Here is a 12,500-nt window from a genome sequence, read left to right on the forward strand (position 1 = left end):
TACTTATCCAAGCTCAGAAGTATCTTTAAGTAAATTCAAATTCTGTATTCGCGCTTGCGCGTGTTTGTGTTTGTGCGCGCGCGTGTGTGTGTGTTGCGTGTGTTTGTGCGCGCGCGCGTGTGTGTGTGTGTGTGTGTGTGTGTGTGTGTGTGAGTTTTACTCAACTAGACATTAGAGCAGCTATACGCCATTTACAATGCTCTAACCAAGGCCTGATTCTCTGTTTCTTCCTATCATTATTGTTATTATATACCTCGTACACAATTTTATACAATTGTTACTGTGTTCATTCAGAGGCTTTCTTTGCCTCATTTTTACTGGTCATTTTGTGTGTTAAACGTGTTCTTTTCTATGTGTATTTTCAATTGTTAGAAGATTTAAAAAAAATAAAACAACAGAAATGCGTAAGTGTCCATTCTAGTGTTCGTTCTATTGTGTGTGTGTGTGTGTGTGTGTGTGTGTGTGTGTGTGTGTGTGTGTGTGTGTGTGTGTGTGTGTGTGTGTGTGCGTGCGTGCGTGTGTGTGTGTGTGTTTGTTTGTGTGTGCGCATTGCTTTTGTGAATTTCATTCCCCTTTAGGGTTTAAAATAACGTTAAAAAACAAAGGAATACTGTACTCACCAATAACAACAACAGCAACGACAACAACAACAACAACAACAAACACAGCAACAACAACAACAAAAACAGTTACAACAAGTACAACAGCAACAACAACAAAGAGCACGAGCGAAATTGTTACAGTAACTGTTAGTCCGAACGGATCTTTCTTTCTTTTCTTTATTTGGTGTTTAACGTCGTTTTCAACCACGAAGGTTATATCGCGACGGGTCCGAACGGATCGTAACGGCACATTGTTGATCAATTTTATGAGCACCCTATCCCTCAGTTTTACTCATGGAATATAAATTAATTTCAAATTAAATCTAAAAATATCTTACATCCGAAATAATCTCATACAACATACATCCCAACCGCCACGAATTCAAACTCTGGTAAAATAGGGCAACACGTCCAGATCAGCAATATAACCTCTGACCCATGTGGGACCCACGTGATTCCCTCCGAGAGTCTCATCCCTCCACGTCCCCGCCGGCAAATACACGTCACGCGACCTTGACCCTTTTTCCAACACGGGAGCGACAAGTAGGTCATCACCTAGGAGATACTGAGAATCCGTTGTCAGGGCCTCTTGGTCGGTAGGAGCGATCCACCAAAGCGGCCTGACGATTGGCGCTCCGGTTCTAGTGGACTCTCGCGCAAGCGAGATGATGACGTCGGTGTAGTTCTTGCGGATGTTCATGGCATTCATGACGATGTTCTGAATGGTGGAGTTGTAGACCCATGGACCCACGGAGAACTGCACGAAAGGCAGGAAAGTGCTCACCTGGAACAGAAAACATCATCAAGTCACTTCTTGTTCAACTCTCGTTTGGCGTAAACAAGAGTTTATGAAGACATTTTTTTGCAATTCCAATTCATACTGTTATTATCTTTAGAAGTACAACAAATGGAATAGTTTCATGCATGCTCTTATGAACACAAAAACATGTCGGCAAACTATGATTTTTTTGTGAACAATAATAATGAAACAAACAAATAAACTACAGCTCACACATATGTCTTGCCGACACTCGCCGGGATTCGATATCAAAATAAATTCTGAAGTTCCGCTTCACATATTAGATGAAGCTTGTAACTTGCATGCACCTGAGTGAAGTACACAGAATTTTAAAAGAAATGAATTAATCTTATCGTCAGACAGTATAAGTCAAAATAAATATTTTAATTAGTGCATTCCAGGAATGGACTTTGTCGTGTTTCTGTCCTATACATTTTTCTATCAGCTATTCAAATAGCTAAATCCGAAGTTTTGACCCGTTATTTGCTACGTCGTGTCAGAAACCCTTTTGCATTCATTTTTTGCTGTAGTTGTCTTTGTTGAGTAGTTAATTTGGAGATTGTTATGCCTAAAGGCAAATATTGATTTTATTGAGAGAAAATGTGTTTTTTACGTCTGCTTTGATTGTGCATTTGCCCTTAGTAGCTTTTAATTTTGAAATCACCATGCTTTTTTTTCTCCAATTGTCCGTTTCCGTCCATTTTGTTAAATATTTTGTTTAGGTGATTTTGAAGACACAAAAACGTTGTTTGTTTTAAAATCTCACCTGTACCCATCTGACATACAGTTCAGGATCGGGATATGTCGTTCTCTCAAGGTAGGCAGGGTCAGATTCGTCCACGCCGTTTCCACCAATCAGATCCGGCAGCACAAAAGGGTAGCCAATCACGCCGAAGGTCAGAGCGCAAGGAATGACGGTCTTGATGGCGCGGTGGTACCCCCAGGCGCTCTGACGATCCAGCATCCGGAACATGATGGGCTTGTCTTGGCTGCGGGCCCCGGTACGCACTTCCTGTACGCGTACGTCTTGGTCAGACCTGCAAGATACATATAGAAACCAGTAGAGTAGAGTAGAGTAGAGTAGAGTAGAGTAGAGTAGAGTAGAGTACTAGAGTAGAGTAGAGTAGAGAAAAGTAGAGTAGAGTAGAGTAGAGTAGAGTAGAGTAGAGTAGAGTAGAGTAGAGTAGAGTAGAGTGGAGTGGAGTTTAACCATTAACCATAGAGAAGTGTTGTTTTGAAAAAAGCATGCTTTGTAGAAATCTACTTATAAATCGAAAGGCGACAAACAACCAGAAGGCGACAACAAATAGGGAAAGTCGATACTGTCGTTGTTTTCTACCCTGTCAACTCTGTGTTTGCAAAAATCATTTCAATCATCCCGCCAGCTCTAAAAATCTGACACGAGAAAACTCACGTCTTCTTTGTGTTCGTTATGTGTAAATTATTCAGTCGTGTTCCCCGCAATCTCCATACTAACCAGGACAACAACAACAACAACAACAACAACAACAACAACAACAACAACAACAACAACAACAACAAGATAAAATTCAAGAGCAGTATCTCAAATTCAAAAAAGCTGTTGCAAGGTACTAAACTTTGCAAACAATAAGAACCAAGACTGTGCGCTGAAACGGGGGTAATATCGTGATGAAAAGCATTAATTTTAACTTAAAATTCGATCGACTCCGTAAACTGTATCTGCCAAATGGCAGATAGTTGGAGGACAGAGTTAATCTGGGATACTGTTATTGAATTTTACCACACCGTATAAATACCACATACCGGTAAGCCAAATCAACATATATCCGACTGAACTCGTCCGGACTGTCAATAGGAGAATTCGTAGAATACGCGTGAGGCAGCCAGTTTCCATCGCCCGCGTCAAACTTGAAGGAAGTGACGTTGTAAGTGTCTTGCAGATGACGTAGGTTGCCTAGATACCACTGCACGGCGTTCTCATTGGTCACATCCAGCATGAATGCTACGTCACCGCGCCACCATGCCACTAGGGCTGGAACTTGACTGTCAACAGCTGTGGCATTTCGAGAGTTTTAGTAAAAACAGAGCGGAGCAAAATTAATGGTGGAGTAAGGGCGGTGTGGGTTGGAGTAGAGTAGAGTAGAGTAGAGTAGAGTAGAGTAGAGTAGAGTAGAGTAGAGTAGAGTAGAGTAGAGTAGAGTAGAGTAGAGTAGAGAAAAGTAGGGTGCAATAAAGCGAAAAAGCGCAGAATGGAGCTGAATGGAGCTAAATGGAGTAGAGTAGAGTAGAGTAGCGTATGATAGTGTAGAGCAGAGTGGATTAGAGTAGAGTAGTGTATAGAAGAGTAGAGTAGAGTAGAGTGATGTAGAGTGAAGTAGAGTAGAGTAGAGTAGAGTAGAGTAGAGTAGAGAAAAGTAGGGTGCAATAAAGCGAAAAAGCGCAGAATGGAGCTGAATGGAGCTAAATGGAGTAGAGTAGAGTAGAGTAGCGTATGATAGTGTAGAGCAGAGTGGATTAGAGTAGAGTAGTGTATAGAAGAGTAGAGTAGAGTAGAGTGGTGTGGAGTGACGTAGAGTAGAGAAGAACAGAGTCCATCAAAGTAGAGTAGAGTGGAGTGGAGAAGAATCCAGTAGAGTGGAGTAGAGTAGAATGGAGTAGAAAGGAGAAGCATGAAGTCGAGTAGAGTAGAATAGAAGGGAGGACCTCTGAGAGGACAGGAAATGTGAGGCGAGGAGAGTACCGTAGAGTACAGTAGAGTATAGTGGAGTACACTACAATACAGTGCAGAATCTCTAACAAAATATTCAATCAGGGAAATAAGACCAAGGCACAAAACGAACATTCAAGACACGAAGTAAAGAATGACCGGTCGGGTCTTCATAAGCTACGAGTTCTCCTTGCTAACGAGGCATTCCTTAATTCCGAAATTGACCGAAAATCAGTGTCAAAGCTTCGTGAAGTCGACTTCTACCCAATTAATAGCCGCTTCAGCCAACGATCTTGACCAGCAGGTGCATGTACTTACCCTTAAGAAGGTATCCCTGCTTGGCAGCATACATCCACGACGCAGAGTCTAGGTTGAAGAAAGGATGCACCCACACTGTGACCACAAAGCCAAGCGCGGTCAACTGTGAGATCATTCCCTTGGCGTCAGGGAACTTTTCTTTGCTGAAGTCCATGTCACCATACTTTGGCGTCCAGTCGTCGTCTATTTCCATCTGGGAGTAAGGTAAACCTGAAATCAACGAGAAAATATTATTTATTTTTCTCAGCATAAATGTTGGCCCAAGTAGAGAAAACGTGCGTATTTCCATGAGGAACATGACATAGAAAACCCCAGCTAATTAACCTACCAGGTGTACGTGATCCACCAACTGTGATTGATATCATAGTTGCTTCCCCTTATTCATACAATAGGCCTACCCACTGATCTAAAAATATATGGATAGCGCGTCCCTTCTTATTGGCTATCAAAATATTGACGCCACCGGATCTGCCATCTTGGGACACCGTTCGATACAGCGAAAGAAGACTGCTGTCAACTCTCGAAACTACGATTATTTCCCTTTGACCTTTGTCAGTGTGGTACGGTGCAGTAAGATGGCGGCACTCTGGTTTAAGCTGTTTCATTGGCTGTGCGCTATCCATTATTTTCACATCAGTGACAGTACCCAAAGGCTATCGTTGTTCTATATTGTCATACGGCTTGTGCAGGAAGACACTTCCTGGGAAAACAACTTCGTTTCCTGAAATTAATTTTGCAAATCGAAATTGTTTTCATGTACAAAATAAATGCAAAACGACATATCTTTTCTGCGCACATTTTTGGCATGTGCACACACAAGTGGACGATGTTCGTATCACAAGCAAAATCCTCGACGAATCAACCGTGAGTTCCAAAATGGTGCTGTGTACAGTACACGAGAAGAAAGGTACGTTTTATAACACAGACCAAGACACTCTTTTAATACTCTCCTAGCTGCATTGATACTTTTCCCCCATTACTTCTGTAGAAAGATTATTCGATACTTTTGCGTGCGAAATATATGCCCAATACATACCTGTACCGGAGGTCATACAGACAGACAAACATACAGAGAGTCAGAATCCGAAACTAATAAACTGCAAACGTTTCAAAATCTAGAAGAAAAAAAACACACACAAACCCCCAAAACACAAATATGGAATGTTTTTTTGGTTTTGTTTTTTAAAATAGTTTTTTAACGTTTTCTTGTATGAACAGTCAGACAGGCATACAGGAGGAAGTTCTCACCACTCTGAACGATGTCGTTGGCAAACTGAATCACAATGCTCTGGTTTATCGGGCCTTTGAACATGGCCCAGGTTGACCAGATGGCGCCACGGAACAACTCTTCCGCCGGGATGTCACGTGGTTTGGGCACGTGCATTGAGGTCATATGACCGTGCACAGCTTTCACGTTAGAACCTTGGCATATCTGGTAGCGCAGAGAGGGTAAAGAATTGTTGGGATTAAAGTAAGGGTAGCGCTCATATTTGGCAGACAAGCAAACTTGACCGTCGTTGCTTTGGTTGAAACTCAGATACAACGGAACTTCCGGGTAAACGTAAATCCCAAACCCGTTCGAAGAAACGAAAAGCCGTTCTTGAACGTTTCCGTATTCTTTTACCCACGTGTCTCCATTTACGTACGGAGCTTCGTTCTGTTGTATGCTATTCATAGGCCAGAACTGATTGTAATCTTCGAAGCCTCCAAACCAGAAAGCTTTTTGGAGGGTGTAGCAGTCCTTCAAAATCTGGGTGACGCAATCGAGCGCTTGCCACGTGACGTCATAACAGTTAACGTCACTGGTGTCGTGTTTGTTCCGAGAAATACGAAGCCGTCTGTCTCCCTTCCATTCGTAGCAAATATTACCCGGAGAGGCATCGCACTCAGTCAGCGATTCTGGAATTTAATGAAAAATAATTTTATTTCACATAATGCTTAAAGGTCAATTGCTAAAATCAATACTGGTGCAAATTCGTATGCTTCGAGCCCAAGAAGAAGAACACGGCACTCAATATGCGTATAATCAAAACCGTGCATTAGCATTCTTTTTGGTTACACATACACACACATACACACACACACACACACACACATAAAAAAGCAAAAAAACGCACAGGTATAGACTCAAGCACAGGTATAGACTCAAGCACACAAGATAGACAGACAGACAGACAGTCAGACAGACAGACACATACACACACAATGTAATGGTTTTCAACGTCTAGCTCAAGGTCCATAACTCACCCGAAGTGGGCATGTTCAATCCCATGGACGCAACATTGGTGACCTCCCCTTGTTTGTTTTTAATGGTCAACTTTGTGTCGTCTCTCGCTTGCAAAAGCAACGACTCTCCGAAAGACGCAACGTGTCTGTGAGAAGAACAGTCCTATTTAATAATGAGAGCTTTGATGGAAGATTGGCTATGTGTGTGTATGTGTGTGTGTGTGTGTGTGTGTGTGTGTGTGTGTGTGTGTGTGTGTGTGCGTGTGTGTGTGTATAAACTTATTTGTAAATACCATAAAGCAACAAATGAACTCTATTAACTGCCATTTTAGGCAGCCATACGCCGCTTTTGGAGGAAGCATGCTGGGTATTTTCGTGTTTCTATAACCCACCGAACTCTGACATGGATTACAGGATCTTTTCAGTGCGCACTTGGTCTTGTGCTTGCGTGTACACGCTTAAGCCACTAGCAGGTCTGCACATAAGTTGACCTGGGAGATCGGAAAAATCTCCACACTTAACCCACCAGGCGGCCGCTGCCGGGATTCGAACCCTCGACCTTCCGTCGGATTAAGAGGCCGACGTCTTACTACCACGCCACTGCGCCCGTCTGTCACCCGAACCACTTGACATCCAATCACACAAGCTCTGCATGCCCACCTCGTGTTTTGGAATCAGGAAATGATAAAGAATACGATGAAATCCATTTTGGATCGATTTCTAAAATTTTAATCAAAGTACCTAATTAACCTATTTTCGTTAATTTTGATTACATTTTTAGAGTAAACATGACACATCTATATCATTTTAGATTCAGAATTTTATGAGGAATGCGATGCAATCATTGTTTGCGAAAATTCGATTTTAATGACAACTTTAATTAATTTGTAAGCCTTTAAGCTGAAATGCATTACCAAAGTCCGGGCTTCGTCGAAGATTACTTGACCAAAATGTCAACCAATTTGGTTGAAAAATGAGGGTGTGACAGTGCCGCCTCAACTTCACTTTCAACTCAAAGCCATGACGTTCCCTACACAAGGCTTTGAAAACGAACGGATAAGGGGCGTAACTCCTTAGTCATATTACAGTTGAAAATTCAAAGCGGGTCGGCTTCACGTCAATTTCTTGGCATCAGAGGCTTGACACAAATTAGGAAAACAAATGGTTGGACCCATCATGGACCAACTAAAACGCTGTAGTGCAGAATTAATAGTTTGATGGTATTTTTGAACGTTGTCAGCGTCACTGCAGGAAGTGGCGTTCTCAGCGTGCAGAAAGTGAGCGTCAAGTCCCTTTGTATCAACAACGAAAATCTTTGCATCTTTGAATGAATCGAAACGCACGAGACTTACCACTGCATTTTTTCACAATGACCGTAGTCCGCCACTCGTACAAAAGGCAGTGAAATTGACGAGCCTGTTTAGCGCGGTAGCGGTTGCGCTGTGCTGCATAGCACGCTTTTCTGTACCTCTCTTCGCTTTAACTTTCTGAGCGTGTTTTGAATCCAAACATATCATATCTATATGTTTTTGGAATCAGAAACCGACAAGAAATAAGATGAAATTGTTTTTAAATCGATTTCGGAAATTTGATTTTAATCATAATCTTTCTATTTTTAATTTTCAGAGCTTGTTTTTAATCCAAATATAACATATCTATATGTTTTTGGAATCAGAAAATGATGAAGAATAAGATAAACGTAATTTTGGATCGTTTTATAAAAAAATAATTTTAATTACAATTTTTGGATTTTTAATGACCAAAGTCATTAATTAATGTTTAAGCCTCCAAGCTGAAATGCAATACCAAAGTCCGGCCTTCGTCGAAGATTGCTTGGCCAAAATTTCAATCAATTTTATTGAAAAATGAGGGTGTTACAGTGCCGCCTCAACTTTTACAAAAAGCCGGATATGACGTCATCAAAGACATTTATCCAAAACATGAAAAAACAGGGCTGGGGATATCATACCCAGAAACTCTCATGTAAAATTTCATAAAGATCGGTCCAGTAGTTTACTCTGAATCGCTCTACACACACACACAGACAGACAGACACACACAGACACACACAGACACGTACAGACACACAGACACACACACACACACACACACACACACACACCCACACCCACACACACATATACACCAAGACCCTCGTCTCGATTCCCCCTCTATGTTAAAAAAGTGATAGTTGAAAGCTAAATTTTAGTCGGGGGATATAGCTCAGTGGTAGAGCATTCGACTGCAGATCGAGAGGTCCCTGGTTCGAACCCGGGTGTCCCCTTATCTTTTTGTGATTTAATTTTATTTGTTGAGGGAGAGACTGAGAGAAGGAGAGAGAAGGGGCACCAGCCATACTACAACACTGAACAAGGTTAAATCCACACCGAATAGGCAGTGCATTGGAATAAATGTTGAATATAAAAATTAAAAAAACAGTTTCGTATGCACACGCTAATGTAACATGCCTATAAATGCGTTCAATTTTTTTAGATAATATCGTCGGGCACATGTACACTTTTCCCATAATCTCTCGTAAAATTGAATAAAATAAGGCTGAACAAAGTACACGGTCTCTTAACTACAGTATTATACAAAATCACATTAATTCAGGTCTCTTTTATATTGATGACGTCACTTTTGACTTACCGCTCGTGTTGTTCTACCTTCAATGTTTGCATGACGAGTTTTAAAGATAAAACATACAGATAACTATACTTAATAATAATAATAATAATAATAATAATAATAATAATAATAATAATAATAATAATAATAATAAATGGACATTTTTAAGTGCCTAACCCATGGCTCTATGGCTCTAGGCCCTTTACAAAAGAACATATATATACTGAATAAAACAATTAAATGCACAACCTACACAAGACAATTGTGGTGTGTTAATTTAGAAGTGGTGCAAAATATATATGTCTTTAACGAGTTTTGCTCCTGCCTCATTATCTTTTACAGCGTCACTTTGGACCAATAATGCTCGATCAACGACATACAACTCTCAGATTCATAAAACTAAGTCAGAGGCACACACAATCTCTGGTCTAGCCAGTCTTTTTTCATGCGATAAAACCTTAACACCACTTGGTCAAGTACCCCAAATGAACATCTTTATTTGGTGTTTAACGTCGTTTTCAACCGTTCAAGGTTATATCGCGACGGGAAAAGGGGGGAGATGGGATAGAGCCACTTGTTAATTGTTTCTTGCTCACAATAGCACTAATCAAAAATTTGCTCCAGGGGCTTGCAACGTAGTACAATATATTACCTTACTGGGAGAATGCAAGTTTCCAGTACAAAGGACTTAACATTTCTTACATACTGCTTGACTAAAATCTTTACAAACATTGACTATATTCTATACAAGAAACATTTAAAAAGGGTAAAAGGAGAAACAGAATCCGTTAGTCGCCTCTTACGACATGCTGGGGAGCATCGGGTAAATTCTTCCCCCTAACCCGCGGGGGGTCCAAATGAACAGCGTGGGTGCTCTCTGTGAACAGTGAGATTTGTTGATGAATTAATTACATAAAAGCCACCATTAAAAGCTTTTTAATGTTTTTAAAAATTTTTAGAAATAAAAAAAAAATCCAATTGACTAAAGCAAGCAGTCAGGGTGTTGCTTGTCGGTATGTATCCTAGTGGAGGAATAGTATTATACCACTGCAGCTCTCTTTGGATTTTTAAAGGAGTCTGGCCTTTATTTTAAGACTTGAATTTTAAAAATCCTTGACACGTTGGGTTTCGATTTTGCTTTTATGTTCACTTCGGGTGACGTTCCAAATTTTGTTCAGTAAAATTGGTTTCATTTAAATATGTGTAATGTTAAACTTGTGGGGTCCTGATTTGGCCTATATGGTCCGCTGCACCCAAAAAGCAACAACTAACTAACTAACTAACTAACTAACTAACTAACTAACTAACTGGTATTATACCATGTCAAAGACTGGCCCAATCTAAGATGGTAAGCCAAACCTATAACACGGGAACACGTGTACATTTTAACAAATATTCCCTTTTAAATATTTTTTCAAAATTAGACTTTTTACAGCAACTTACGGCGCACGTCGGGATCGGACGATACTGGTGTCGCTGTCGTCGTTGTTGTCTGAAAGCTTCCATGCAAGTACCCCCACCAACACCCCTACAACGACCACTGTTACTGTTGCAAATACAGCAAACCAGCGACCGCTGATTCTAGCCATGTTTAGTTATGTCTGAAAAAAAGAGAGATAGAAAGCATAATTATAGACGTGAATTAAAGGCACAGTAAGCCTCCCGTAAACCATCACAGATACTGTCAGGCTTTTACACACAGTACAAACACCCTTTCATTTAAACACTCACCGCTTGAGAACATCCTAGGTGCCCTCCGTAAAGAGCGAGCAATTTTCAAAGAATTTATTTTTGCGTGGTTTATCTTACCCCTGAGCCATTGTGAACCCGTGTGATCCAGTTTCCCTTTTTCACAATGTAGTCGTCAGTGAGTAATTTGAATGCGACTCGATGTGAGCTTATCTGCAATAGCACGTTATTATGTACCTCTGACTATGCACGAAACAAACGGCTGTAGTTCACAAGAACTCTAGCGATGGCTTTTGACTGTTCAGAGGAACTGGCGATAGGCATAAACCGTCGTCTGCTACGAGAACCACGACCTTGCGTGACCCTGCTTCCGGGCTTTTCTTTTTTCAAACTTTCACAACTTCGAATTGTACTGATCTTGTCTTGATGAAAAAAGAATTCTTTTATGATTTAAGAATGTTTGTGTAACAAGCTGTCAATTTATTATTTAGATTTTAAACGTTAGGTCTAGCGCCAAAGCACCACGGTCCGATTGTCTGAGAGACAATCCGCAAAATTAATTCTTTGAAAATTGCTCGCTCTTTACGTAGGGCACCTAGGATGTTCCCGTTCGGTGAGTGTTTAAATGAAAGGGTGTTTGTACTGTGTGTAAAAGCCTGACAGTATCTGTGATGGTTTACGGGAGGCCTACTGTGCCTTTAAAGCACAATTCCAGCATGATTTCTGCACGTTTATGCAAAACGAGGAGCATTTTACAAGAATGCTGACATCATTCCTTTGAATGATTACTTTTATTTATCAATGTGATATTTCTGAAGTTAGTGAACTGCCAGATACCGCAACACGGTGGCCTAGTGGTAAGGCGTCCGCCCAGTGAGCGGGAGGTCGTGGGTTCGAACCCCGGCCGGGTCATACCTAAGACTTTAAAATTGGCAATCTAGTGGCTGCTCCGCCTGGCGTCTGGCATTATGGGGTTAGTGCTAGGACTGGTTGGTCCGGTGTCAGAATAATGTGACTGGGTGAGACATGAAGCCTGTGCTGCGACTTCTGTCTTGTGTGTGGCGCACGTTAAATGTTAAAGCAGCACCGCCCTGATATGGCCCTTCGTGGTCGGCTGGGCGTTAAACAAACAAACAAACAAACAAACTCTTTCTCTCTCGCTCTAAACTTATACTATTTCACTAATTATGTATGTATGTAGTAGTAGTTATTGTAGTAGATTTAGTCCCTCTTTAGGGCGAGGGCCAGATGCAAAAAAGTATACCTATGCTTATTCTGTTACCCTCGTTAAATAAAGAATTGTCATTGTCATTGTCTCTTTTTCTCTTTCTCTCTGTCTGTCTGTCTGTCTCTCTCTGTCTCTCTCTGTGTGTCTCTGTCTCTCAGACAGTCAGACAGACAGACAGAAAGACAGACAGACAGACGCTGACACACACACGCACGCACACAAGCACACACGCACGTTCAACCAACAAAACACGCACATTAGCAAAGAAATAAACAAAACAAAACCAACAACGAGGCGAAACATACCGGAATATCAGAAGAA

At 41.1% G+C, this 12,500-nt stretch overlaps 1 protein-coding gene and 1 non-coding gene across 2 annotated transcripts in view; one reads left to right on the plus strand and one right to left on the minus strand.

Annotated features, from left to right (window-relative positions):
- Positions 1–761: 761 nt before the first annotated feature.
- The window catches only part of LOC138978280 (myogenesis-regulating glycosidase-like), an 11,822-nt gene continuing 83 nt past the window's right edge, over positions 762–12,500 (minus strand). The window contains exons 1-8 of the mRNA XM_070350958.1: positions 12,485–12,500; positions 10,706–10,863; positions 6,656–6,780; positions 5,657–6,307; positions 4,409–4,618; positions 3,187–3,436; positions 2,168–2,438; positions 762–1,386 (exon numbers count right to left, since the gene is read on the minus strand). The exon at positions 12,485–12,500 is cut by the window's right edge and continues 83 nt beyond it. Coding sequence (XP_070207059.1) covers positions 985–1,386; positions 2,168–2,438; positions 3,187–3,436; positions 4,409–4,618; positions 5,657–6,307; positions 6,656–6,780; positions 10,706–10,851 — 2,055 coding nt within the window. The 5' untranslated portion in view covers positions 10,852–10,863; positions 12,485–12,500 and the 3' untranslated portion in view covers positions 762–984. The remainder of the gene's footprint in view (positions 1,387–2,167; positions 2,439–3,186; positions 3,437–4,408; positions 4,619–5,656; positions 6,308–6,655; positions 6,781–10,705; positions 10,864–12,484) is intronic.
- Positions 8,847–8,918, plus strand: Trnac-gca (transfer RNA cysteine (anticodon GCA)). The gene has a single exon. It is a non-coding gene; the product is annotated as a tRNA-Cys (tRNA).

The sequence above is a fragment of the Littorina saxatilis genome, linkage group LG10, assembly GCF_037325665.1.
Source record: "Littorina saxatilis isolate snail1 linkage group LG10, US_GU_Lsax_2.0, whole genome shotgun sequence".
NCBI lineage: Eukaryota > Metazoa > Mollusca > Gastropoda > Littorinimorpha > Littorinidae > Littorina > Littorina saxatilis.